Genomic DNA, 27,578 nt, shown 5'->3' with positions numbered 1-27,578 from the left:
TGCTTGGTGCTGAGCGATCTCAGCCACTGCCACGCTTGACACGGCTCCTTTCTCCTGACACCCCCATCCTCACAGCCTGTATTTCCCAGGCTGCTGTAGTCCATCATCTTGTGTCTTTGCTGAGGTTGTGGCCTCTGAAGAGGACAGTTTAGAATTGCAGCAGCTTTTTACCTGAAGCCATTGCCTTGTGCTAGCTGAGGACATGCTGTACCACTGAGCCTGGACCCCGGCTTCCTCATCTGTAAGATGACACTGATGTAAATTAACTATCTATTCCCTCTTCTTTATGAATTGTTACAAGGCTCAAATAAAATGTGAGATAGTCAGTATAGTAGATTGGTGATATTCTCTATATAAGTGGTATTAGGACCCCTGAGGAGAAAGATGAATACTCAGTGGGTAATTGCTTAATTGGGGAACATTGTGCCTGACACAAATAGCAAAGTCATTAGGACATAGAGAGCTGTGTTCCAATAAAGGCCATGGCCTCTGGTCACAGATACTCCTAGTCCCAACGGGAACGGAGCCAGAGGACCATCAATCCCACCCCACTGCTCTGTTGCCCTCTGCTTTCCCACTGAGTGCTGGGGACAGGGAGGCTGGAGAGGTCTAGAGAGCAGCCTCCTGGAGCATGAGCGGAGCAGGGCAGCGGTGTAGGAGGGCAACCTGAAGGTCTCCAGCAAGCTAGTGAGGCTGCTGGTCTTAGGGTCTCTTTCTCCCATTGGCCAGCTCAGGAGGGATTTCCTTGGGCAATCTGATGCTTCACCAGCTTAAGGGATCAAGATCCGAATCAGATGCAGAAACAACATCGCACATGCTTCTTTTTACTTTATTGGTTGGTAGAAAGGATTTTAACACTATAAATATTTCATAAACTGCAGCCCCAAGATTGCAAAAAAGTCAAAGCCAAATTTGGCCTTGGGCTTTAGAGCTGACATTCAAGTCACTGTAACAGAAGTTGCTGTCCCTTACATCCTGAAGACTCCCCAAGAAAGGTGTGTTCAGGACTGTTTAGAGCCACAGCACTCGAAGAGATCCGCTGTCCCTTCCAGTGCCTGTGCAGGGTAACAGAAGAATCCAGGACTTATTGGCACCATCTAAGAAGGCAAGGTAAAGCGGCTTCAATGCTGGCCCTGAATCCGCAGACACAAAGCCATGGCCTGCTGCTCCTCTGCACCGGATGCCTTTCTTTCTCCAGGGTAGATGATGCAGCTCTTCCTGCCGCTGCAGCACTGACCACTCAGGTCGCCCCCACCACTGGATGGTTCCTGGTGTCAGCAGTAGCTTGAATTAATTTTGCTTTGCCAGTCTTTATAGTCTGCCTTGCCAGTGAAGGGGGGAAATGTCTATGGATTTCAATAGGGAAAGGCCTTTCATGTCCCGAACCCACAATTTAACTGCCACTTTACTGAACTTATTCCACATAAACTACTTGGAAAAAAATTGTATTTTTTTGTTTTATGTATATGGGTGTTTTGCCTGCATGTTATACATGTATGCCTGGTGCTCAGGCCAGAAGAGGGTGTTGGATTCTCTGGAACTGGAATTGAAGACGGCTGTGAGCTGCCATGTAGGTGCTGGGAATTGAACCTGGTCCTCTGGAAGAGCAGCCAATGCTCTTAACAGCTGAGTCATTATCCAGCCCCTGCCCCCCATGTCAACCACTTTGCACTGCCCTCAAGCTGAAGAACACCATCTGAATACATCAGGCGCCACTTAAAAAAAGTCCTCTTTAGAAACTGAAGGGAGCTGCCATTCACTCCCCCCTGCCCTCCTCCAGATCGCCTGGACACAGTGAGCTGTAGGAAAAACAGTAAAGGTCCTGCTGGACAGCCATGAGCAGCCCTGGGGCTCCCTGGGGGCCCCCAAGGCGAGGAGAAAAGGCCACACTAGGGATGTTGGCTTTGGAGGTGGGGTATGGGGAAGGTATGGTTCTGAGCAGGTGGGCATCATGGAGACTCCAGATTCTTGTGTAGCAGTCTTGGCCCACTAAGAAAGAGGGAAGACACACAGAGGTTAGAGAATGCAAAGAAAGTTATGGCATGTAGACAAGGCGTCTTAGGACCTCCCAGGGCCAAACGCAAACCCACTGGTGGAGGGTATTTCTGCTAATATATTTCTTAAAATTAAGACCGTGAGTTGGTCTGTTGCTCCAGAACCCTAACTAGCCGCAGGTGTTCAAAGTGACAAGGATGAACTGGCTGGCTGTGACACAGCAGTGGCCCAGTCGGCACCCTGGCCCACGGGTAGGGACTCTTCTCAGGTGGGAGTCTAGCTGGTCTAGATGCCAGGCAGCTGGGTTCCTTTTGATGAACTAGCCAGGAAGATCTCTCAACTTGGTTACATCCTGGCAGAGCAGACGCCAGCTACTTCTGGTTGAAGTTAAAGTCTGCAGGACTCCTAGTTCTGAGTAATGTGGCACGCGACACCATGGGCCGGGACAGCCCAGATGCTCCGTGCTCCTAGAGACCTGTGGGGGTTTCAGCAATCAGGTTTCAGTTGAGTACTTGGTGACCGCAGGCCCATGCTGGAGCATGGGGCATGCTCCTGCAGCTGTGCGGACCCCGTGCCTGCCTCTCAGCACGTGGAAACTCTTGAGAGACTCAGGACCGTCACTGTATGAGCAAGCCCAGTGTTGGCCTTGAAGACACTTGAGTACAGCTGAAGCTCCAGCGCAGTATCGCTGCTTGGCCCCCCAGGATTCTAACAGGGGATGAGTACTGTCTGTAGGGACATTGGCACATGGGAGCCTCAGGAAGACCGAGAACATGTCAAGGGCCAACTGTTCCATGTGTAGAAACATGGATTCTGTGTTGTGGCCTGGGAATAGTACGATCTGCAGTTACTTTAATTCCCTCAGGGCTCAGTGGCCAGACAGCTGCGGCTGCTCCCCTGTGGATCATGGGTAATGGTAAAGGGCCAGGATCCAAGCACGTCAGGACCCTTAATTTCTCAGCATCCTCTGAAGGGAATGTGAGCAGAATGGGCAGCTTTTAGGTAAGATGGTACCTGATGGAATCCTGTGACTCCAAGAGGCCTGACCTCCAATCCAACAGTCCCCAGCTGCTGTATTGATGTTCATCACCTGTCTGTTTCTGAGGTGATGCTGGCAGGGGGCCAGAATTCCCATTATTTAGCCCTAGTCTGACCACCTTTGTCTCTGCTGTGTAGGATGCGAGAGCCCTCACAGGCAGCATCTGATGGACGGACCTCCCCTTCCCCACACACCTGCCACCAGGATCCCTTCCTCCTCATGCAGATGCAGGGGCAGGTAGGCATACTCGTTCACATGACCTTCATACTGCCGCACACAGCTGGTGGCCCTCAGGTCCCACAGCTTGATCTGGGGGAAGAAGCACAAAGCGTTACTTGGGAAGGGTCTAGCAGGAACTCAGTGACTACCAGGTATGAAGCCGCAGGGGTGGAGTGATCTCCAGTGACCTTTTCTGATTATAGAGACTGCCATTAACTCCTAAAGTTTGAGTCCATCAAAACCACAGACCCAGAGGCCCTTCTGCACTTCTATCTAGGCAAGATTAAGCTCAAGTGGAGTATCAAAAGAACTTCAAGATAGCCCCTACCCTGGTGCCTTGGTACCAGGGTCTCTTGTAGGCCTGTACCCTACCATTCTGAGGCCTGAAGTCAGGATCTCCTACCTTTCCAGCCATGTCTGATGCCATCAGGTATTGCTCCTCCTTGAGGATCCGCACAGAGGTCACTGCTGAGTCATGGAAGATGCGGGTGGCCTTCCAGCCCTTGGCTTGACTTGGAGAACGTAGGTCAATGGCAAAGATCTCCCCAGAACGACAGCCATTAAAGAGTAAGGGAGTCTGCAGAGAGAGAGCGGTAGCACTCAGTTTTGACCACCGGCCCCTAAGAATGGAAGGGTATGTATGCCCTGGCATTAGGGTTGGTATGAGTTTGGGTCCCAGTGGACTTAGAAGGAAGTCTGAGTTCTTGGAAGAGGTTGAGGACACGGACCCTGTGCGTCCTCCAGTGTCCATCCCGTGGTGAGCTTGTAGGTGCTCAGAGGGAGTACCACTGCCCCTTGGGCTTCTTTTCTTTCTTGTTTTTGAGACAGGGTTTTTCTGTAGACCAGGCTGGCCTCGAACTCAGAGATCCACCAGTTCAAGGCAGAGATTCCTCGAGATTGTGTCTCAAGGAAACGAAACCAAATCAAATCAAAACAACTAACCAATAAAAAACCCAAACAAAGTGCCCACTGATCGTTCCCGCGCTTTTCTTCTTGTAGAAGAGGCGGCAGCCCAGATGCTACACCAGGGAAATCCAGTTCCACTCCCACAAACATTCCACTAAGGGGACCTTCTGTTATACCCTTCCCGAGCCAACCAACCTTGACTGCAAATTGCTGAGCCAGGACATCACTGTTGGTCCCATATGACTGCCGGTGTCCTGTCACTGCGTTGGTCAGTAAGACCCTCCGAGACAAACCTGGCGGAGACAAGAAATGGGTCCCTGAGACCAGGGATGCTGGCAGTCTGGGGAACCAGGAACTGCTGGGTGGACCTCCAGGTCTGTGGAGTTCTTTACTTCACACCCAGGGATGTGGCCATGGCTTACCAGTACTGAAGCAGTTATTTGCCTGGATGTTCAGGGACCAGGCACAGGACCAGGCACCAGGGATCTGGAAACTGCAGAGCATGCCAGGCTGGTCGGTACCTGCTTAGAGAAACAAAGGAAAACCGGGCAGCCTTCTAGGCCCAGGAACGCCTCCACGTTACCAGGCGAGCAACCACCAGATCTGGGACACCACTGGGAAAAGTGTGGTTTAGATGTCTCCCAGAGTCCCTATCTGCAACAACTACCCCCAAGTCCTACGATGATGCACTTCAGAGATGGAGCCTTTGGGAGGTGACCAGGATTTGATGAGGTCATGCAGATGGGCCTCCAACGTGGCAATGGTGGATTTTCAACAGAATGAGGTCAGCACTAATGGGTTGCCCTCCCCAGAGTCTGGAGTATGCTGCTGGAATTCCCAGCCTCCAGGACTCTAGGACCAAGACAAGGACCTTTACTGGATTCTGTGGTAACTAGAGAATGACTTCGGAGGGACGTCTGCTCAAGGAGCAACTTCGTGTTCTCGGGGCAGACTGTGGCATTCACAGTGTTAACACTGTTGCAGGGCCATGTGGGGTGACAGGAACTGTGGTTTCAATCCTGGTCCCAATACCAACAGCCTGCTCAAGTCACACACTGAAACTATGAACTGACAGAACATGTCAAGGGAGAACCAGCCTGTGCCCACCACTAAGACGGGCCAGTACCCCAGAAGTCTCCCTTTCCAGTTTCTACTTTACTTCGTATAGTTCCCTAAGGGAATTAATAAGAAGACTCCTAGCACTAAAAAAAACCAGTTTTGTGGGGCAAAATTTGACAGGCTCTTTGCCTCAGTTTCCTTATCTGTAAAGTGGAAAGATATATACCCCACAAGTTTGTTGGGCAGTGAGATGCCAACCGGGCTCAATGTTCACGGCCTCATCTACTTCCAGGAGGAACCTGCTGGGGTAGGTACTGCCTCCACCCTCCAGAGGTCAAACAGTGTGCTTGAACATGGGGACGGAGTAGCTGTGTTTTGGGCCGGCTCTGCCCGACGTCTGCAAACCACACGCAGGAGTCTGCCAGAAGGGGCAGTCAGATTGCTTCCAGCCAGCCAGCACGCCTACCACACTTGGGGGCTTAACCGGTGCCTTCTGAATGATCGCTACAGGCAGCTCAAACCAATGTTTTGAAGTCTTGTACTGGCTAGTCATGTGCACTTTGCTCTGGCTGCTGAAATGCCCTCATAGGGTTTATAAAAAACAGCCAACTCATGCCGGGCGGTGGTGGCGCACGCCTTTAATCCCAGCACTCGGGAGGCAGAGCCAGGCGGATCTCTATGAGTTTGAGGCCAGCCTGGGCTACCAAGTGAGTTCCAGGAAAAGGCGCAAAGCTACACAGAGAAACCCTGTCTCGAAAAACCAAAAAAAAACAAACAAACAAACAAACAAACAAACAAAAAAAAAACCAAAAAAAACCCAGCCAACTCTAAAATGCCATGATCCGGGGCAGACTTTGGGAACCCTCCCACAGTGCTGCCCACCCCACCCCATGTGCTGAACCGGGGTTGTCCAGCTTCTGGTGCCCATGTCTCCACGAGACCCCCAGGGAGACAGAGGACCCAGGCCTTCGTCAGAGACAAAGGAGAGGACTCCGTAGTACCTTGGTGATTACTGACGAACAGTGATGCCGGGAGCAGGGTGGCACAGCCTGGTGTCTCTGCAAGGCCCATGAGGCACAGGCTGCAAAAATCTGTTAAGGAAAGTCAGGTACGGACAGGGCCCTCCTCTGGGAGAAGAATGGCCATCCGTATCTTTCTGCAAATGATAAAACACAAAGGAGGGTGGAGAGTCCAGAGACAATGCTTTTACACCCAGGTTCAGTTCCTTCAGGAACAGAATGTCACAGACACAGCTAAAGCTTTTGGTCCCTTTCAATCTGTTTCCTGTCTTCCACCAGAGAACTTGGGTTTTCAAAGTGAAGTGAGTTTGTTGAGGCTATGGTGTAACATGTCTGCACATGTATTTGCCTGTGCATGTGATGAAGTAAGTCTCAAGTTCAATGACAGCACATAGGCTTAAGAACTCATTAGTTGGGGGCTGGAGAGATGGGTCAGAGGTTAAGAGCACTGGCTGTTCTTCCAGAGGTCCTGAGCTCAATTCCCAGCAACCACATGGTGGCTCACAACCATCTGTAAGGAGATCTGATGCCCTCTTCTGGCCTGCAGGGATATGTGCAGACAGAACACTATATATATAGTAAATAAATTTAAAAAAAAAACACAAAACTCATTAGTTACGGATTGAACCAATGATAAGTGTCATGAAAATGTGGTAAACAAATCTCTTTTGTTTGTTTGTTTGTTTGTTCTCTGAGACAGGGTTTCTCTGTGTAGTTTTGATGCCTGTCCAGGCTAGTCTCGAACTCAGAGATCCACCTGCCTCTGTCTCCCGAGTGCTGGGATTAAAGGCATGCACCACCACCATCCGGCCCATGTTAAACAAATCTTACACAGAAAGCCCAGGCCCCATCACAGTAGGCTACTGTGTTCCTAGAGAGAGAGCCCCGCAGGCTCACTGAGAGGCCAGAAACCAGTGTTCTAAAGGCACAGGTCTGAGATTACAGTCTTGTGCTCAGTGTCAAAGTACTCCCCTCTGCCTTCCTCGGTGTTCCCCAATCTCTGCTTTCTCACGCCACCTCACGACTGGCTGGCTACCTTGTTAGGGCTGTACTGATCCTTTTTACTTGACTCCTTCACCAAAGCACTGACTCCCCTGGCGGGGATGATGGGTCAGTCTGGTGACCCAAGAGCCGAGACTGTATGTCAGTGGTGGAGCAGGTAGGGTCTGGAGTCAGACTTCCTAGGGTCCCGTGTGGTCTCTAGCAGTTACACATCATCAAGTCCCAACTGTCTGGCACACAGCAACTTCATCAGCATCCAGCAAACAGCCACCCCTGCACTCCAGTTGCTTATGGAGACTCCCTGCCTTGGACCTGGTGTAGTCTGTGTCCAAAACATGAGCCAAGGGTGCAGAACGGTCTACCCCTCTGCCATCTCCACAGATGCTTAGGTCCATACCAGGGCGTGGTTATCCACCTGCCAAAGGATACAGGATGTGGGAATCCAAGTGACTGAGTGAGGCCCAGCACACAGAGTTCACCTGGAGAGGGAGTGGGACGAAAGAAAGATTAGGTCCACTGCTGCTCATGGGAACAATGGTCAATGCTTTTCTTCTAGAAAACAGCTTGTAGGGGCTGGAGAGATGGCTCAGCGCTTGCTGCTCTTACAGAGACCCTGAGTTTGGGCCCCAGCACCCAACCAGTAATTCCAGCTCCAGGAGACCCAACAACCTCTCCTGGATGCACAGAGATACATGTGTACATGTATGTGCATGCATGCACACACACACCTCAAAATTAAAAAAGAAAAGACTTATAGGGATACAGACACATGACCCTCCACCCCACACAGTACTGAGACTAAACTCAAAGCTCTGAACATTCTAGGCAAGCACTCTACCACTAAGTTACCCCTTAATTCAGAGGTTCTCAACCTGTGGGCTGTGACCCCTTGGGGAGGGTTGTCAAGTGGCCCTTTCACAGGGATTGCAGATCAGATGTCCTGTATATTAGATATTTACATTACGATTTTAACAGCAGCACAATTACAGTTATGAAGTTATCAATGAAATAATTTTATGGCTGGGGGTCACCACAACATAAGGAAATGTTGAAAGAAGCATCCTGAGGTTAGTGGGGCTCCCTGCTCAGACACGTTGGGACCTAAGCAAACTCCAGGCTTCAGTCCTTGCACACCAGCGTGGGTCCCATACTAAGGTATCTGGCACCCCCACCTCCCAAGCCAGTCCTGAGTTCTCTAACTTATGGGGCTAGGAGACAAGTGCACTCTTAACCAAAGGTGCGCCAAGTCTTCCTTCCTTCCTTCCTTTGTCTGCCTCCTCCGAGACAGGAGAAAATACGGCTAGGCTCAAGCAAAGGGCGACCCTCCAGTCTCAGCCTTCTTGTGTACTCAGAGTCCAGCTCCCACACCTGGCTCACCCCATCTACCTTGTGGCTCCTGCGCCGGCTGAGCAGGAGTCACAGCCTCTTAGATGCAGTTTAAAGGCTGCTCTTGGTCAGCGAGCACTGACATTTGTGATGCCCAGGGGCGGACTCCATCCAGGCTGTGATCACCACAGCCCACACTCCAGGAACCACGCCCTTTCACATTGATTCTGATTCTTTAGAAAAGAATGTCCTGATGGCCAGTGAGCACACGGCCTTGAGGCCGCCCCAACTACCTCAACTAAATTTCTCTCCTGACATAAGATGCTCTGGGCCTTCCTTTTCCTGTGGGCTCTCAGGAACTAACAAGTCATCTGTCCCCAAGTGAGACAGCTCTTCCCGTATTCTTCACAAAGCTCTTTTCCCTTTCCCTGATGAATTTAGGCAACTAAGCAGTGTCCTAGGCCCAAATCTGCTGCGGGCCACAGGAATATCATAAGAACTCAGCTGGTTATGGCAAAGTCACTACCTGGAGGAATCAGGGAATTCCTCCAGAGGAAGCCAAATCCCAAGGAGTTTTTGGTGTTACTTGGCTTGTTATATATCAGCTGTCTTCTGTTATGAAAATCATGTGTGCCTTCATAGTTTTCCCAGTTGACTTTTCCCTAAGAAGGGCTAACAGTGTGGACTGATCACTCTCTGGACATACACATTCCAGGTATTTGGAGAACAGCCTCAGGAAAGGCTTTCTCAGGAATCAGATATCTCCCTTGGCCACTTTCAAGGACTAGCAGTAATAACAGTCCACATGCAAGTCTCCTGATTTAAGATAAATTCCACAAGGAGACACCGCCTAGGTCAGGTGGACGTTAAGTAATAGCTTTACACAATTCAGCTCGAACCATTCTTTCTTACAGTCTTACTAACTTTATAGACCTCTAACTCCTTACCTAACCACTTCTAGGAATATTTAGATAACCTTCTGTGCTGACAGCTATGCTCAGCCAGAACCCCAGTTCAAGCCTCCCTGTAATCATCATTAGCAGCATCCGGCCAGGTCCATCCCCAGATGGAGGAAAGTACTTTATCAGAGATACCTCTGTATTCTCTAAGAACAGACTTAAGCATCTGGGCTACCTGTTTGAGAAGGCCTGGCGGATGTGCCAATTAAGCCTTACTTCCTCTTTTCCCAAACCTTACCACCAGTTCCAGATCTCCCTTTAACTATCACCAGAGGCATCTAGCTGTACATAGGTTGCCTAGCGACTGAGCACCCTTTCCCCCACCCTGCAGAAAAACGGCAGATAACTTGGACAGATAGGAGCTACAGGAAAAAAGAAGACAGTTTTATTTTCTCCCATTGACCTGGCAACTTATAGATTCTTAACACTTTCTTTTTTTTTTTTGTTTTGTTTTTCGAGACAGGGTTTCTCTGTGTAGCTTTGCGCCTTTCCTGGAACTCACTTGGTAGCCCAGGCTGGCCTCGAACTCACAGAGATCCGCCTGCCTCTGCCTCCCGAGTGCTGGGATTAAAGGCGTGCGCCACCACCGCCCGGCAATTCTTAACACTTTCTACCAACCACGTTTAAGATTATAGTTGAGCACATAAGAGCCCTCTTCTTAGACATTACCTGAATTTAGCCTTTAGTTAATTTATTTCCCCAATGTTCACTTCCCTTTGGGGTTGCAAGTGATAATTAACGGTTGTTGCCTCCCTATGTGATTCTTATCACCCCTCCATCTGACCCTGGAAGCCTGGCTTTGCACTGCTAAGGGAATACTGCTTGTAAGTGTATATATACCAGGATTCCCAGGGCATGAGAGGACAGAGAAGAGAAAAGAGAATGGAAGAACCAGATGGGTAAGAACTTGAGAGGAACAAACTGAGATGGGGAAGAAGTAGATTGAAGGGCTACAAGAGAGTACTAGAGGAACGAGATGGAAGATGAGAAAGAGCCAGATAGGGAAGAACAAGATGAGGTAGAACGAGAAGAGGAGAGAGGAGACGGGAGAGGAAATGATATGGGAAGGAACAAGATGGATGAGAACCTAGAAGGGGCAGAACTAGATGAAGGAATTAAGATAGAACCTAGAGGGGATCGCAGACAAGTGTAGAGAGAAATCAGGCTAAAGATGACCTAAATATGAGAGCAGAATATAAGCTTGTAACTGACACAGAATAATAAAGTATATGGACCAAGGAGTTTCGTGTACATAGATTCATTTCTTCTCATTAAAGATTAATTATCAGCTGGTTGTAGATTCTTCCCGGACCCTGGGAGAGGACTATCGAGGGGCTGGATACAAATCAAGCGTGCTGCAAGGCTGGAGAGGCAGGGCAGGACATACCTTCCTGTTGGTGAAGTACAGGTTTTCATGCATGTGCACCTTGAACGTGGGGGCCTTCAGACCCTGCAGGTTGATGATGCCGTACTTGGAGCCTCCAATTTTGACATCATTCACTGTGAAGAGGCAGTCACTGCTAGTATCTGCCTGGAGGGAGACAGGCTGTAAGTGATCTCTCGGGCTGAGCCATGGGGTCGCCTAAGCTCCTCTCCATAAGGGAATATGGCAGGGACCTAACTTAGCTTCCTGCTCAATGTAGTGATTTCGAGCAAAGTTCAGAGTCTGCCCTGCCATTTCTGAGGAATGGATGAAGATGGTAAAGAGAGGACATGGCCAGGAAGTCTGGTGTCCTTAGTGACTACCTCAGAACTGAGTTTGGGAGGATCTGAATGTTGGCCCAGAGAACTATACCATATGGCCACCATGAAAGCAATGGAGAACTCGGTGAGTTCTAGGCCAGCTGCACAGTGAGACCCTGCTGTATTTAATTTAAAAATACAACACAGTGCCTGTAATACCAACACTTAGGACACTAACTAAGGCAGGAAAACTGAGTTTGAGGCCAGCCTGGGGTACATAGTTCCCTTGTCTCAAAAAGCAACCCCTAAACTTCCCCCAATAGAATCCCCAACAAAACATAACATTGTTATTTCAAACTAAATTTCCATATTTATCTTTTTTTATATATGTAACCATGTGTTTGTATGCACAAGCGCGCGCGCGCGCACACACGCACACACACACACACACACACACACACACACACACACACACAAAATTCCCCCAACTCTACAAGCTTGAAGAGTTACATGGCTGGACGAACCTACCAGTGGAGAATCAAATGTGGAAAACTGCCTTCCCAGCCCTCTGGCCATACAAGCCAGCCAGTCCCACGTGATGCTGGTGACGGGAGACTGCTCTACCGAAGGCAAATGTGCACCGGCAGACTGCACACTGTGCCGGGGAAGGGGCTGGAGGGACCCACTGCAGCCAAGGATCTGCTGGTTCAGACCCCACTCCCATCACAAGGGCTGCAGCAGCGGAGAATCTGGGCCTGACCCCAATACTCCTTTCATGGGTGGGCTCTGCTCGAGACCCAGGAGGCCTCAAGGGTCGGTCTGTGCTTTGGCCTCCCATCCTGTTAGCCGAGGATGGCCTAGTCTCACTCTCCCAGGCCTCCCCTTGGCCTCCAGGAAGGATGATGTGGCCTCCCTGGCAAGACACACACTCAGGAGGCCCATGGAGAGGGGGAGGATCCTTCATGTGCAGGGCACACGCTGGCTCCCTTACAATGTCCACAGGCTCTACTGGTGGGCCTTAACTTCCATCCAGTCCAGGTCTCAGTAAATAGAGAGCTTCCACTTCCTACAAACGATGTGATGGAGGTCTATAGGGCCCTGCCACTGTGGGAACTATGGACAATGAGCAAAGAAACCCACTGAGCTGCAGCTGAGGGCACACGGACGTGTACCACACTGTGTGCCTTTTCAGCTGCACACACCACGGCCAGGGAGAAGACCCAGGCTTTATGTCGTGGGACAGGACTAAAGAGTGAGTCACACACACAATCTTAAAACAGAAAAAACTCCCACCAAACCAAAGGGCAGACACCTGTTTTCACAGTAATCAGCTTGTTAGCCAGGCGTAGTGAACACTAACAATGAGGCAGCAGTGGCAGCCACACCGGAGGACCCACAGACAGGTGTCACTCACCAGGATGAAGTTGAAGAGGTCACTTGTCAGAGCAGAAGGATCTGAGCTCTGAATCTCTACCTTTCTCCTCTCCATGCAGCTCACCCGAAGCTCATGGGATAAACTGAGGGTGGAAACAGAAACAGAGGGAGGGAATGGACACCACAGTCTGATGCCGGGGTACATGCTTCTAGAACCACCTCTGTGGGAAGATGACTTCTTCTGTTTGTTTTTCAAGACAGGGTTTCTCTGTAGAACAGCCCTGGCTGTCCTGGAACTCACTCTGTAGACCAGGCTGGCCTTGAACTCACAGAGATCCGCCTGCCTCTGCCCCCCGAGTGCAGGGATTAAAGGCATATGCTACCACCACTGCCTGGCTTTATTTATTAGATTTATTTATTTTCTGTATATGGTGCTCTATCTGCATGTATACCTACATGCCAGAAGAGGGCATAAGATCATATTACAGATGTTTGTGACCCACCATTTGGTTGCTGGGAATTAAACTTAGAACTTCTGGAAGAGCTGCCAGTGTTCTTAACCACTGAGCCATCTCTCCAGCCTAAGATGATTTTTTTTTTTCTTTCTGAGACAGGGTTTTTCTGTGTAGCCCTGGCTGTCCTGGAACTCACTTTGTAGACCAGGCTGGCCTCAAACCAGAGGAGGATGATTCAGTTCAGAATCTCCAGGAGGTCATGGCTCAACAACTACTAAAGAAGAGAAACACCTGGGACTCTGCCTTTCCCCACACTCAATCTATCTCCACATCAGTTCTCACAGAGAACGCTAAGGACAAATAAAAAACCACTGGGCAGCCCTTCCCCAAATCCAAGATTAGACTCCAGAGGGATCAGACCCAGTCACCTAGTACAAACTTTCTCCTGGGATGACGAGGCTGTGCCTGAGAGATGAACAAGCTGCTGAGGGGCACAGGGTGAACTAGAAGAGTCCAGGAGTGCGGCCCCCCACCTCACTGCCCTTTTCCTCTTCCAAAGCACGGCTTCCTCTCCAGCTCAGCAGAAGAGCTCTTTCTGCGAGACTCTCTTCCTTCTTGGGAAGGAAATATAGGAGACTGTGCACTACCCCTGCGCGGCTGGCCTTCCCTGAAGCGCGCACTGGTCTCCCTCACATCCATGTAGAGGTAGTAGAGTGCAGGGGTTAGGGTCGGGGGCTGGAGCCCGACAGGTCCTGATTTTACCTGGAGCAAGTCACTCCTCTCTGAACCTCAGTTTCCTCTTTAGGAAATGGGAGGAGTTATCAGCTTATCTTGTCAGATCGAGTTAGAGTCATAACAGCCGTCACAAAAATAATGCAATGTTTGGGAATGCTGGGGGACTGAATCAGACACGTGAAACAAACAAGACTGGACACTGAGCTGCATCCCTGGCCTCCCCCCCATCACAAGCATTCTGGTGAAGCAGAGCACGTACTCACTCAATGCCATACCTGTCACCAGAAGGGGTCTCAGGAATGAAGTTATTGTGAGCGTCACAGAGTCCCGACTAATTTTTATAAATCCCTTCTCCTCTCTCACTAGACCCTCAGGAGTCTCCATCCCTTGCTGAGGAGAGTAGCAGTTACTCAGAGCTGTTTAAGATACAGCAGGCAGAGCTGTATCTGAGGGAGGGTTTGTGTAATCGGTAAGACCAAGGTAGGGCTGGAGACTGAGCCCAGAATGGCTCCGGTTCAATTCCCAGCAACTCACAACTGTCTGTAACTCCAGTCCCAGGGGATCTGCCTCCAGAGTTCTGGGATTAAAAGTTATGTGTCACCAGTCTTGGCTTAAATAAAAAAGGAGCCGTGCAGTGGTGGCATATTACTTTTAAACCCAGCACTCAGGAGGCAGAGAGGCAGGCAGATCTGTGAGTTCGAGGCCAGCCTGGTCTACAGAGCTAGTTCCAGGATAGCCAGGGCTACACAGAGAAACCTTGTCTTGAAAAACCAAAAAGATGTAGAAGGCAGCGAGCAAACTGAAGATCCTCAGCTCCGAAGACTTCTCACAGAGTAGCACAAGGTCTCATCTGACTAGATTGTGGACTACAGAAACAAGAACAGGAAAGAACATTCAAGACAAACCAAGGCATTGTCTTACCGGCAGTAACTGGCCGTGTTGAGAAAACCCAGCTGGTTTTTTCGTAGGATGGAAGATGCGTTAAATCCTATTCTGGTAATTTTCTAAGTTTATTTAAAAAAAGAAAAGGAAGATTCAGTGATGGTAGCCATGGTGGTACAGACCTGGAGTTCTAGCATTGGGGAGGTGGATCCTGGACACCAGTTCAAAGCCATCCTTGGACACATAGTACTTTCAAGACCAGTTTGGGTTATGAGAGACCTTGCCCAAAAAACAAAAACAAAAGCAAAACGCCACTGGAGATTTATCTGTGCTGTGGTTTGGGGAACAGGAAGCCCCACAGGACACAATCAGGGAAACCGGTACTAAGTGGACAGAAATTCGATGGTGTCCTCTCCAAGTCTCCTCTCATTGGCAGGAAGGAAACCCAAGCACAAGGCAGTCCTGTGGGCTGTGCTGGAGAGTCAATGCCACACCTCCGTCTAGGCTCCTGGACAGGTTGGTGTGTGCAGAGCAAGGCCAGATGCCAAGGTCTACGTCAGCAGACAGAAACAGGAGGAGTAGGAGGTGGGGTCCTTGCCTGCTCTTTTCCTCATCATCCATGCCCGGGAAAATCTGACAGCACTCTGCCGTCCTCTCGCTGAGTGTCCCGGGGCGTCTGGTGGGCCACCTGCTCTCAGCAGCCGAGGGTGCTGTCGGAGGAGAGGACACCGGGCAGCCGAGGGTGAGGCCCACCTTTTTCTGATTGTCCTCTTGGTGCAGCAGCTGCAGCCTTCTGCTCTCCAGCTCCTTGTGCCGGATGCCCTCCTTTGTGAGGGGGTTGCAGTTGTTATGACCAGGGAGCAATCGGAAGTAGCGGTTCTTCTCCGGGTCGAAATAAAAGCCTGGAAGATCTTCAAGAAAAAGAACTCAACTGACTAAATGAAAACACTGACCCACCTAATCGTCTGTGTGTCTTTTCTGCTGGCTGAGCAACAGTCTCGGTCGGTTGCTGAGTTCTGTATTGGAGAGATCATCTCCTCCAGAATCATTATTCCAGACACCTGGCTCCTTCAGCAGATCAATTTGCTTTTAGAATTCCCTCAAGTCAAGAATGGACTCCGGGAGCCGGGCGGTGATGGCGCTCGCCTTTAATTCCAGCACTCGGGAGGCAGATCTCTGTGAGTTTGAGGCTAGCCTGGGCTACAGAGCGAGTTCCAGGACAGGCTCCAAAGCTACACAGAGAAACCTTGTCTCAAAAAACAAAACAACAACAACAACAAAAACCAAACAAACAAAACAAAACAAAACCCCAAAAAGGACTCCCAACGCCCCTCCCCCCACAAGAGACATATCCAAGTCCTGGCTGAGGAATGGCTGCCAGGACAGACCCACTACCTGGTTTAAGGCAGGATGAGCTTTTATCTTTCCTCCAGGCAAGCTAGGAGCCCTACCCATCTTCCTGCCTACCTGGTACAGACGATGCTCCAGCTCTGCTGGACGAGGTTGATGGGGCCTCGGCATCATGGTGGTCAGAATCTTGTGGGCTCTGCGATGTCTCTGTGGTGGACCTGTTGACACACAGTTGTGGCAGTGTGAGTGTGTGTGTGCTCATGAAGGGCAAAGGCCGGTCTTGGGTGTCCACACTCAGGCACTATCTGTCTTTTTGAGACAGGATTTCTCATTGGCCTGGACCTCACAAAATAGACGGGGCCAGCTGGTGAGCCCCAGGGCTATGTTTGCCTCCGCCTTCCTAGTCTGGGGAGCGAAAGCACACGATGGATGCCACACCTGGCTTTCAGATATGGGTTCCAGGGAATCAAACAAGGCCATCTCCCCAGCCAGTTCTCATTCTGACTGAAGGGCCTACTCGAGCAAGTCTGTAGCCTTCATCTGACCTTTGTGATTATCTGGGGAGCACTGACCCCTTACTGCAAACACATCAAAACAAGGGCCAGCCCCTCTCTTTCTTCCCCCCTCTTTTCTCTCCCTCTCTCCCTTCCTAAGAGGACACCTGTCATAGGAATTCCTTCTTTTCTCACTTGGGCATTTTGCATGTTGTGAGGTCTTTTGGAGTTTTCCACAATGAAAAGAAAACCAGAAATCTTTGTCAATGAGAATATTACTAGCTGGGCTGTCTGCTTAGCAGCATTTACAAAGCCAGATGAGTTTCATTCCTTATTGGCTTCAGCAGCAGCAGAGTTTCAATTTTATCTGGCTAGACAGTCTTGCAGATGGAGAAACTGGGATTTGGGGAACAGAGGTAATTTCCTCCATATTAGGACGGGGGCATGGCTAACACACTGGATTTGTAAAGCCATCAGTGGCCTCGGTGGCAATTACACGCTGAGATATGGGGTGAGAATCCTGGGAGAATCCCTCTCCCCACACACAATAAAAGGAAATTTGTAAAGCTAGGCTGAGGGAAGCAAAGACCAGCCTGTGTCTCATCAATACCGACGCTATGCACAGCTGCAGGGAAAATTCCTTTCTCTCCCTTTTCTGTCCAGAGCTTTCTGAGGCAGCCCATCTGTGATCAGCAGGAGGATGGATCGAGTGTCATGACAAACGATGGTCTTTCCCATCCAAGGACTGCTGCTCCACTTTTTCCACATAGAGCCCAGAAAGTGGCTGTGCCCAGCAGGTTTCCAAACCACTCTGCCAAAACTGGCGGAAAATCTCCTAGATCACATCTTGCTACCCGTTCTGGCTTGTGGGGTAAGGCCCGGGGCCCAAAAAGTATCCATGGCTCTCCTACCAAAACATACCAACAATGGGTGTAGTGCTGATCTTTCTACGGTATGGGCCAAATTCAAGATTTACGTCCAGTGAGCTCTACTACGTGCTGAGGGCTTCCAGGGCCAGGCAGCTTATTAGGGGTTTTTATACAGTCAAGTCAGGGTGGCTTTACGGGACAGAGCCATTTTAGATGGGAAAAGTAGACCTCCCAGGGTCATAGCTTTGTTCTTTCTCTCATAATCTTCAAAGGGTTTTGTTACTGTTTGTGTTAATTTATTCTGGGGGGTACCTTGATATCTGACATCATCACCCTGTGTTTAGAAATTGAAAAAAAAAAAAAGAATTGAAAATGTGTATGGGCGTGGGCAGGCATGCATGGGCAAGCATGCATGTGGAGGTCAACTCGAGGGAGTCGGTTCTTTCCTTCCACAATGGCAGCAAGAGTTCATACCGACTCAACTCCTGCCTCCTCCAAATTGATCTATTTTAAAAGGAGGCCTGGCTGGCCAGACAACGAAGTGGATAAAGGTGCTTGCGGTCAAGTCTGATGACCCGAGTTTGATCCCTGGGACTCACATGGTGAAGAAAAGAACCAATTCCCCTAGTTGTCCCCTCACCGTCACATGTACGCCATGGCACGCACCCCCCCCCACCCAAATGCATAAAAGGAGGACCGGCATGTGGAAGAATTTGCAGCTGGCACCTGTGCTGTAAAGAGGGGACAACCTGTGAAGCCGAGGGAAGCCTTCCTGTCAGAAGTCCTGGGAGTCCTCACCCGAGGCCAGGTGAGGATGATGCGGGAGTGGGTGGTGAGGAGGCTCTTGTTCTGAGACAGGCATGTTTGTGCTTCGTGCAGGATAACAATGGGATGTGGAAAATGGGTATTCCGGGGACTTTAAAGACAGTCCAAGGTGGGTGGGCACACAGCAATCACTGCTTTATTCTTCGAATACTTTTGTGTATAGTAAGACTTGGTGGGCCGGAGAGATGGCTCAGGGGTTAAGAGCACCAGCTGCTCTTCCAGAGGTCCTGAGTTCAATTCCCAGAAACCACATGGTGGCTCACAATCACCTGTAATGAGATCTGGTGCCCTCTTCTGGCCTGCAGGTGTACATGCAGGCAGAACATTGTACATGTAAGTAAATAAGTAATTCTTTAAAAAAAAAAACACTTGGTATGCTGGGGTGGGGGTGGGGTGGGATGGTGGTGGTGGGACTGGCACATGCACTGTGAGTTCAAGGACAGTCTGGTCTACAAAGTGAGTTTCGGAACAGTCAGAGCTATGTAGAGATCTCCACTCACACATACACACACAAAATGTTGTCTACATAAAGATTTGCATATATTGCCGGGCAGTGGTGGCTCACGCCTTTAATCCCAGCACTTGGGAGGCAGAGGCAGGAGGATCTCTGTGAGTTCAAGGCCAGCCTGGGCTACCAAGTGAGTTCCAGGACAGCCAGAGCTACACAGAGAAACCCTGTCTCAAAACAACAACAACAAAAAAAGAGATGAGACAAGGCGGCTGGTCATTGTCTCAGTAGAATGCATATATTATGTAATTATGTCACATACTATATACTTTTATATAAGCAACATATATGTTAAGTACATATTTTATAAGCCCTTTCCCAGGACTAACACTAGCTAATATTTCCAGAAAGATTTTTTTTTTGCCCCTCCCAAGTCTCCAAATGGAAAAGCAGATCTCCATTTGTGTCAGAAAACTCTACCAGTAGCCTTACGGCTGGCACTCTGGTCAGAAGCCAGTCACCGCGAAAAAAAGAGTGTGGCTGCCCTCACTGCCCGGAGCAGTGGGCTGATGGCAACATGTCAGGCTTTCGGGCCTACTGGCACCACTGCCAACTCCTTCTGGGAGGCGAGTACACGTGCGAGCACTGTACTGGACAGCCAGGACGGCACTGGGCAAGGCTGGCCCCCAAACTTGTACACTTACCTCTCGCTAGAGTCACCCTGACTGAAGGTGGGGTTCTGCTGGCGGCTTCGCCCGCGTCTTCTACTCATTTCTGTTCCTGTGAGAGAAAAACAACTCAGACACCCAGCTGTGTGCTCTCCCACTTGCCCGGCCGCTCCACCATGCTCACGATGGCCATTGGTGAGGCTACCACTCAAGCCTTCCCTAAAGTCTGCTTCTGGCACTTTCCCAGTACCCCTTCCCACCACTACAGAGAGGAGACGTGATCAGATGCGAACACCTCAACTCTGCACATCTTTTCCACACACACTTGTGTGAATTCTTTCTCATCCCCTACCCCAATCCTCCAGACAGGGTTTCTCTGTGTAGCCCTGGCTGTCCTGGAACTGGCTGGCCTCGAACTCAGAGCCTGTACCACCAACTGCCTGGCTTTGGGTGAATTCTTACTCTTGTCTTGGAGAAATAAACGTCTGTCTCGGTGCCTTTCCAAGACACTCTCCCCACCTAGATGTCTACCTCAGCTTCCCCTGGGGACATCACAGTTCCTGTTTAATGGCTCCCTCTCTACTGTAAAGGTGCAGAAACACTCTGGAAAAGTGATCTACAAATTCAGTGTCTTCATCTCCCCAGCCCCAGCATTCTGCTAAAATGCTCTTGCTGATGATCCTTATGGTCAAAGCTAGGGAGCCTCATTTAGTCCCCACTCGGGCACTTGGCAGGTTGGGGCAGTGAGGTCACTAAGTTAGGGCCAGCCTGGCTGCCCGGTAAGACTCTCAAGAGAACCCAGCAGGTATTAGAGCATGCAGTGAGTGCTCTTGCAGAGGACGTGAGTTCGGTTCCCAGCACTGCTATCAGGTGGCTCATAACCGCTTGTTAACCCCAGCTCCAGGGGATCCAAGTGTTCTTCTGGCTCTGGAGGGCACCTGTACTCACATGCACACACCCTACCCTCACATACACATAATTAAGAAAAAGCTGAGGGCTGGTAAATTGCTCAGGGGGTGGTAAGGATGCTCTTCACCAAATATGAGGAGAGTTTGAACCCAGGACCCAAATGGTAGAGTCAACTCCAAGTTGTCCTCTACCACATGTACTCCAAGGCCTTCTTCTTCTTCCAGCACCGACTGCCCACAGCGCACAGACATACGCGCAGGAAATACCCATACACACAAAATAAAAATAAATAAAACTTAAGGCCTGGTGGTACTCTTGTAACCCCAGCATGGGAGGGTAGGCAAGAGGGTTGAACGTTCAAGGTTATCCTTCGGGTTATACAGGGAGATTGAGATCAGCCTGAGCTACACAAGACAAAAAAAAAAAAAACCAAAAAAAACCAGGTCATGTTAAGGATGAAAAGTATGTTCTTCTAAAATGCAAGTTCACTCTCAAGATCCATACTGTGGTTTCTTTCTTTTTTTTTTTTTTTTAAAGATTTATTTATTTATTATGTACACAGAAGAGGGTCTCATTACAGATGGTTGTGAGCCGCCATGTGGGTGCTGGGAATTGAACTCAGGACCTCTGGAAGAGCAGTCGGTGCTCTTAACCTCTGAGCCATCTCTCCAGCCCCCATACTGTGATTTCTATCTGCATTAATTTGTCTGTTTTAAACCTTGCTTATACACTCCTGTCTCATGGTTTGTGAATTCCTTTTTTGTTTTGTTGCAGAGCTGGAGGCCTCAGGGCCTTTGCACATGCTAGGCAAGAGATCCCGTGTTATTGTTTCTGCTCTTAGCACCCACTGACCTAGTGGGCTATGCGGAAATTACTACTGAGCAAAAACCAAACCAAAAAAAATCCAAAACCAATAACAAACCTGCTGCTCTTTACTCTATTCTGTGGCGCTGGGGCTGAATCCAGGGTCCTGGGCCTGGCTATTGAGTTTTACTTCTAGCTCCCTTCACTTACGAGATACTCAAAACCAAAATGTGTATGGGTGGTTTGCCTACATCTATGTCTGTGCATCACTTGTGTGCCTGGTACCCAAGGAGGCCAGGAGAGGGGAGGGACTAGAGTTACAGACATGAGCCGCCATGTGGGTGCTGGGAATCAAAACAAGGTCCTCTGAAAATCAAAGCCAGTGTTTTAACCACTAAGCTTGCTCTCTAGCTCCGCCTCACTTCAAACCCTAGGTAGCTTCTTTCTGCTGGCTATTTTCCCTTAGTATTTTATATTTACAGAATACCCAATGTGCATCAGGCACTGGGAATTGGGCAGAGCCGTGGCCCCCTGCCCCATGACACCTCTCACATCCTAGCGGGAGAGCAAGGAATGATAGCCCTGTGTGGACAGGCTAGAGGGCTGTGTGTGTGTGTGTGTGTGTGTGTGTGTAACAGGACGGGACAGATGATGACACAGGAGGAGCACTTTGATGCATTCGGAGTCAAGTACAAGGGACTGCAGAAGAGGCTGGAGAAGCAGGCAGGGCAGGCTGAGGAGAGCTCCAGGCTTCATCACCCCTGTCAGAAGGGGAGCAAGAGAGGCCGGACACTGCAGCAGGGCAAACTCTCACAAACTGGAGAGATGGCACTCAAGTGGAAAGAGTCGGGGTGGGGTGGGGCGGGACCTTCATAGACTGCAGAGGAACTGGGACTAGGAAGTGAGTAACTGGAGGCATCGGGAGCCAGGAGACCAAGGATGGAGGAGTGGAGCCCAAAAGCCTGATTTGGGATAACTGATCTCAGGAAGCCAACCTGCGCTTCATAGGAGATTAGCTCAAAAATATGAAAGGGAGCCGGGCGTTGGTGGCGCACGCCTTTAATCCCAGCACTCGGGAGGCAGAGCCAGGCGGATGGATCTCTGTGAGTTCGAGGCCAGCCTGGTCTACAGAGCAAGATCCAGGACAGGCTCCAAAGCTACACAGAGAAACCCTGTCTCGGAAAACCAAACAAACAAAAATATGCAAGCGTGGGGAAACAAACTTGGGGGAGGGCCAGAACGCTACAATTAAGACTCTTCTATTTTGAAAGTAGGTAAAAATGGGGAAGAGAGAGACCTGAAATAGAGTCAGAAGACTATAGAGCTGGCTAGTTTCTAAGCTGACACTTCATTAGTGCAAGTGTAAAGTCTCTTCTTAGAGATTTATTCATTACGTGTGTGGATATGGGCGTACATGTGCCACAGCGTATGAGGTCAGAGGACAACTTCTGAGTGTTAGTTCTCTCCTTCCACTGGGCTCGGAGGGTGGAACTCAGCTACACAGGCCTGGAGGCCTGCAGAGCAAGCACTTTTACCTACTGAAATAGTCATTCTTATTCTTGCAAATATAACAGTCAGCTCCTTTATGAATTAAATGCATTTGAGTTAACTGGAATAGCAACTATTCACAACAAAAGACTTTACTAGGAAGCCTAAAAAAACCAGCCCAATTTGTCTGTCACATACAAGTTATCTCAAAAATACAAGGCCTTCTATATCTAGCTTTTTTCACTTAACATGTTTTCACCTAGTTCACTTTATTCCTGTTTTGTTTTCTCTCTTTATTTTATGTGTATGGGTGCTCTCCCTGCAAGTGTACCTGTGCATACGTGCCTATTGGCCAGGAGGCCGGAGGAGGGAGTCAGATTCCCTGGGAGAGTGAAACAGATAGTTGTGATCCACCACTTGTCCTTGGTTGGGAAGGACTAATTTAGACCCCATGATGTGTGGACCCCATGATGTGTGCTGTTTTTTCATATTACTATCAGGCAAAATTATCTCTTTGTGTTGAATTCTCACTGTGCATATGGCTCTGGAGCCACATTTGACTCGGTCTGTGTCACCACGCTCAATGGCTTTCAGATCTGTTCCTTTAGCTTTGGTTCCTCTCCACGCCCCTCAGAATACATACATACATACATACATATATACATACACACACACAAACTTGATCTACAGAGCAAGTTCCAGGCTTGCCAAGCCTATACAGAGAAACCATATCACCAAAAACCAAAATCCAAAACGAAACAAACAAACAAAAAAAAAAACCCAACTACTTATGACAGCATTACCAATTATATTAAACATCAAATAATTTGAAATCTATAATTTTTTTTGGGGGGGGGTCTCTTTATACTAGCATTGAACATGTGACTCTTCCTGCCTCAGTCCCTCACAAGCTATGTTTACAGAGGTACACCATCACACCTGGCTTGAAGTCCATAATCGTAAATTATGAAAAAGATCACACATCACTACGGAGGGTGTTTAAATACCCGGGAGTACAGTATTTTATAACTCATTATTTCCACTCACCAGAGTTCCCTTTAATTAATGCCACTTTCAGTAGCATTTCATTTGGAGACAACAGGCTACTATGAAGCTGTACAATTTAAGAATCTGGAGTCTAAGTCATTTTGAGATAAAAATGGAAATGAGGAGAAATAAGTGTGCTTAAAATTTACCCTCCCCCATACAATCTCTACTACCTGCTAATCCTTAGTTGCCAGGTGGGTTCCTGCCTTGTCGAGATACATAGCAAAGCCAGACAGGGATCAGGAGTTCAAGGTCACCATTGGTTATATATCAAGGTCAAGGCCAGCCTGGCCCTAAAGTTTCCCCTAGAACTCCAGAGATGCTGGGATACAGGTCTACTATCAGGTGAACAGCCAACGTGTTCTTTACAATCTGGGGACTTGCTTAGGCTTCTGCATTCTCCACTGCCTGTGGTACCAGGAGGCCACCTCATTTTATTTTTTTAAAGTTTAAGATTTATTTATCACATATACAGTACTCTACATGTAGGAATGCCTGCATGCCAAAAGAGGGCACCAGATCTCATTACAGATGGTTGTGAGCCACCACGTGGTTGCTGGGAATTGAACTCAGGACCTCTGGAAGGGCAGGCAGCTCTCTTAACTTCTGAGCCATCCCTCCAGCTCCCTCACTTTATTTTTACAATGCTTTCAAAGGCTCAGCTCCTTTGGCTCCCAACCTTTCCTTGCGGATGGTCCAGAAGTCAAGCAAGCCCAGTCTGTTTGCAGTTACTCAAGCCCTGCTTTACATCGGGGCTTGGCAAAGGTCTGCTTGTTTCTTTCATTCTTTGGGGAGGTTGGGTTTTTCCTGTTGTCAGGCAGTTTCCTACATATGAAGAGGTAAGGCTCTGTGTGTGGTCTGAGGATCCAACAGCCCACATTCAGTCTTTCCCCTCCTCCAGGACCTTCCAGGCCTGGCTTGATATTCCCCATGTTGTAGGTCCTAGCAAAAGGCCTGGCTTTACTGGGGCTCTGTACCTGGCAGCAAGCACCAGCTAAGCAGCAGATCCCAGAGCCTGTGGCTGGGAGCACTATGAGAGCAACAGCATGTATGGGTGGGTAGCACAGTGCTTCTGGGCTCTTTGCTACCCAAATACAGCCTGAGCACTCGGGGGACATCTTAGTTGGGGGTCGTGGGGCTACACCACTTCACCCCAACACATGGCTGGAAAACGGGGGTGGGGTTGGGGATAATGACAAAAACACTTGGGAATGACATGGCCAATGGTGGATGCACAACCTTGCAAATGTACTACCTAACAGCAGGCTATGGCATTCAGTGAAGGCTGGGGAGACAGGAGGGGGAGCACCTGCCACTCATATGGCTTGGAACCCCCAGGATGAGGTTTCACACCTACTGTGAAATGGAGGGTGGAGGCAGAGAACTCCTCAGAAGTTCCAAGGCCAGCTAGCTCAATGAACTAGGAGGGAACAGGAGATCCTGTCTCACACAAGGTGACAAATGATGTCTCAGGATGTCCCCTAACTTCCACACAACCATACTCAACTATACACACAAAAATTAAATACATAAATAAGGCGAGAAATAATGCAATCAGAGGAAAATTCAGTAAGACTCTTGATTCCTCAGACACAGGAAGATGCAAAATGCTAATGCTGGTATAATCCAGCATAAAAACCAGTCCCTTCAATAAGGTTTCCAAGCCAGGAGGTGGTGGTGGCGGCGGCGGTGGTGGCGGCCGCCTTTAATCCCAGTACTTGAAAGGCAGAGCCAGGAGGATCTCTGTGAGTTCGAGGCCAGCCTGGGCTACAGAGTGAGTTCCAGGAAAGGCACAAAGGTATAAAGAGCAACAAAAACAAAAACAACAACAAAAGGTTTCCACCCTCAATAGTGTGGACCTCGAGTAAACAAGGAGGGAAATGGGCAAATGCAGATGGCTCATTAGGAGTTCTGTGCAGTTTAAAAACTAAAATAAAGGGCTGGAGAGATGGTTCTGTAGTTAAGAGCACTGGCTGTTCTTGTAGAGGACCTGAGCTCGGTTCCCAGCACTCACTATCACCAGGTGGCCTCCTATACCTCAGTTCCAAGCGATCCAACAGTCTTCTGGCCTCTGAGGGCACTCCCACACAAGCGGCATTCACTCACACATGCCGCTAGCCTTACAAATCCCATCCCTGAAATCCACAGGAGAACCACCTCCACCAAGCTGCCCCCTCTGATCTCCACATGCACACTGGCCCAAGCATCACACACAACAACAGTAAAATTAAACCCCACTTTACCACATGGAAACAGAGGCTTATAGAGCTAACAATATCTAACTAACGAAGTCGCAGTAAGGGTGCAAGAGGGAGTCCCCGTCACCTCTGGGCGCAATCACCCATGCCACAGCACCTCAATTAATTTCCACTGTTATTTACAACTCAATTTCCAGACACAGGGTGTTTGACTTCTCCAGGAAGCTGATTCATTAGATTCTTTTCGTCTTTCTTACTGCCCTGCCCTGCTCCACACACAAGACGGTGTGTGGCTCTTAAAGGTAGTGGGGATGTTGTGCTTCCCAAAGTCACTAAGGAGACCACAAATGCACCCGGGTTGTGAAGAAATGGTGTGGAAAGACTGTCTTCCTCACTAATGCACAACTTGGTGTGGCCGAGAATTGAGGCTGGTCCACACCAGGGCTAACTCTTCCATATAACTAACTGCCTGTCCAAAACCTCGGGCAACTTAGCCTCTCTACCACTAGGGCTGGAGGGATGGCTCCGCGGTTAAGAGCACTGGCTGCTCTTCAGAGAACCCTGGTTCAATACTCAGCACTCACACAGAAGCTCACGTCTGAAACTACAGCTCCAGGTGTCTGATACATTTGGTCTCTTCCATTTTCCACAGGCGTGTAAGTGCACACACCCACACACATAATAAAAAATAAAAAGGTGTGTGTGTGTGTGTGTGTGTGTGTATGTAGGCATGGCTCAGTGGTTAAGAGCACTGAGGACCCAGATTCGATTCCCAGCATCCCGCATGGCGGTTGCAACCATCCAGTTCCATAGGATCTGTCTGCCTTCTTCTGGCCTCCATGGACACCAGGCATGCTTGCAGCACACACACATACACACGCAAGCCAAATACCCATACATATAAAAATAAACACACACACAATAAAAAAAAAAAACAAGAACCTCTTCCAAAATTTATACCAAAAAGTACTACTGGGCTGGTGCTCCATCACCGCCCGAATTTCAACAGAGGCCACAGCCCTGGGCCTGTGGGTCGGTCGGTCGCTACTAGGTGACCCTGGGGACCCAGCTGAACCCGCCAGGCCCGGGCCCACGCCCACTCCGGCTGTGTATCACTCGCTCATTCCTCCTGCCCCTTAGCTCGGCGTTCCCCGACCTCTGCGTGGGTGCAGCGACACCCTCCTTCGGCGCCCAGGGGCGCGGCAGGCGTCGGGACACGCTTACCTGCACAAACGGGTCTCCCAACCGCAGCACAGGCCGGCTGGAGTACAGAGAGGCGTGCGAGGACCCGGAAAGACCCTCCTGGTCAAAGTTGTCGCAGCCCATAGGACTAAGGCGACAGGTCCTGCCTTCTCATTGGATAAGGCATCTGCCTGTCCATGCCAGTAGGGGAGGTCTTATACAGAGGGCGGGACTTAGTACTTCCGCTTCGTGCTGGTCGGGCTTGCCCCGGCCTGGTGCGTTCGGGGGCGGGGCCTGGTGCGCTTGGGGGCGGGGCTGGAGGTTGCTACCTGCGCCCCGGGAATCCCAGGAACCCTCTTGGCCAACGGAGACTTCTCTTCTGCTGTAGACCGTACCCGGAGAAATTTCTTTCTGCTTGGGGCCGGTGCATAAGCCCGGGTTAACATTGATATGTTGTGGGGAGAGATGATTGTATTGTGGAAAGAGTAAAGGAGACTCCGAGCGGGAAAGAGAAAAGAATTAGAGTCTTCGTGACCGCAGGTGCGGGAGGCTGCTGTGTGTGTGCCTGCGAATCTGTGTCTGGTTGTTTCCTACTTGATCTGTGATCTAGGGTGCGCACTTCTTCTCTGCGCCTTAATTTCTC

At 49.6% G+C, this 27,578-nt stretch overlaps 1 protein-coding gene across 2 annotated transcripts; it reads right to left on the bottom strand.

The window, feature by feature from the left end:
• Positions 1-813: 813 nt before the first annotated feature.
• Positions 814-27,224, bottom strand: Dcaf4 (DDB1 and CUL4 associated factor 4). Of its 2 annotated transcripts, none has more exons than XM_042260869.2 (14): positions 26,978-27,224; positions 19,344-19,419; positions 16,121-16,221; positions 15,407-15,564; positions 14,693-14,775; positions 12,622-12,724; positions 10,912-11,055; positions 7,669-7,718; positions 6,220-6,299; positions 4,582-4,680; positions 4,355-4,452; positions 3,657-3,830; positions 3,229-3,343; positions 814-1,989 (listed from the first exon to the last, which is right to left on the bottom strand). In XM_042260869.2, the coding sequence occupies exons 2-14, from the start codon at positions 19,409-19,411 to the stop codon at positions 1,757-1,759; spliced, it is 1,506 nt and encodes a 501-aa protein (XP_042116803.2). In that variant the 5' UTR covers positions 19,412-19,419; positions 26,978-27,224; the 3' UTR covers positions 814-1,756. The 2 variants fall into 2 exon arrangements, with proteins under 2 accessions (XP_042116803.2, XP_015847384.3); XM_015991898.3 differs by having other exon boundaries at positions 4,582-4,683; positions 26,978-27,204.
• Between the last annotated feature and the right edge of the window lie 354 nt (positions 27,225-27,578).

This window comes from Peromyscus maniculatus, chromosome 14 (genome assembly GCF_049852395.1).
Source record: "Peromyscus maniculatus bairdii isolate BWxNUB_F1_BW_parent chromosome 14, HU_Pman_BW_mat_3.1, whole genome shotgun sequence".
Lineage (NCBI taxonomy): Eukaryota > Metazoa > Chordata > Mammalia > Rodentia > Cricetidae > Peromyscus > Peromyscus maniculatus.
The sequence above is the reverse complement of the archived record's forward strand: the minus strand, read 5'-3'. Positions and strand labels throughout refer to the sequence as shown.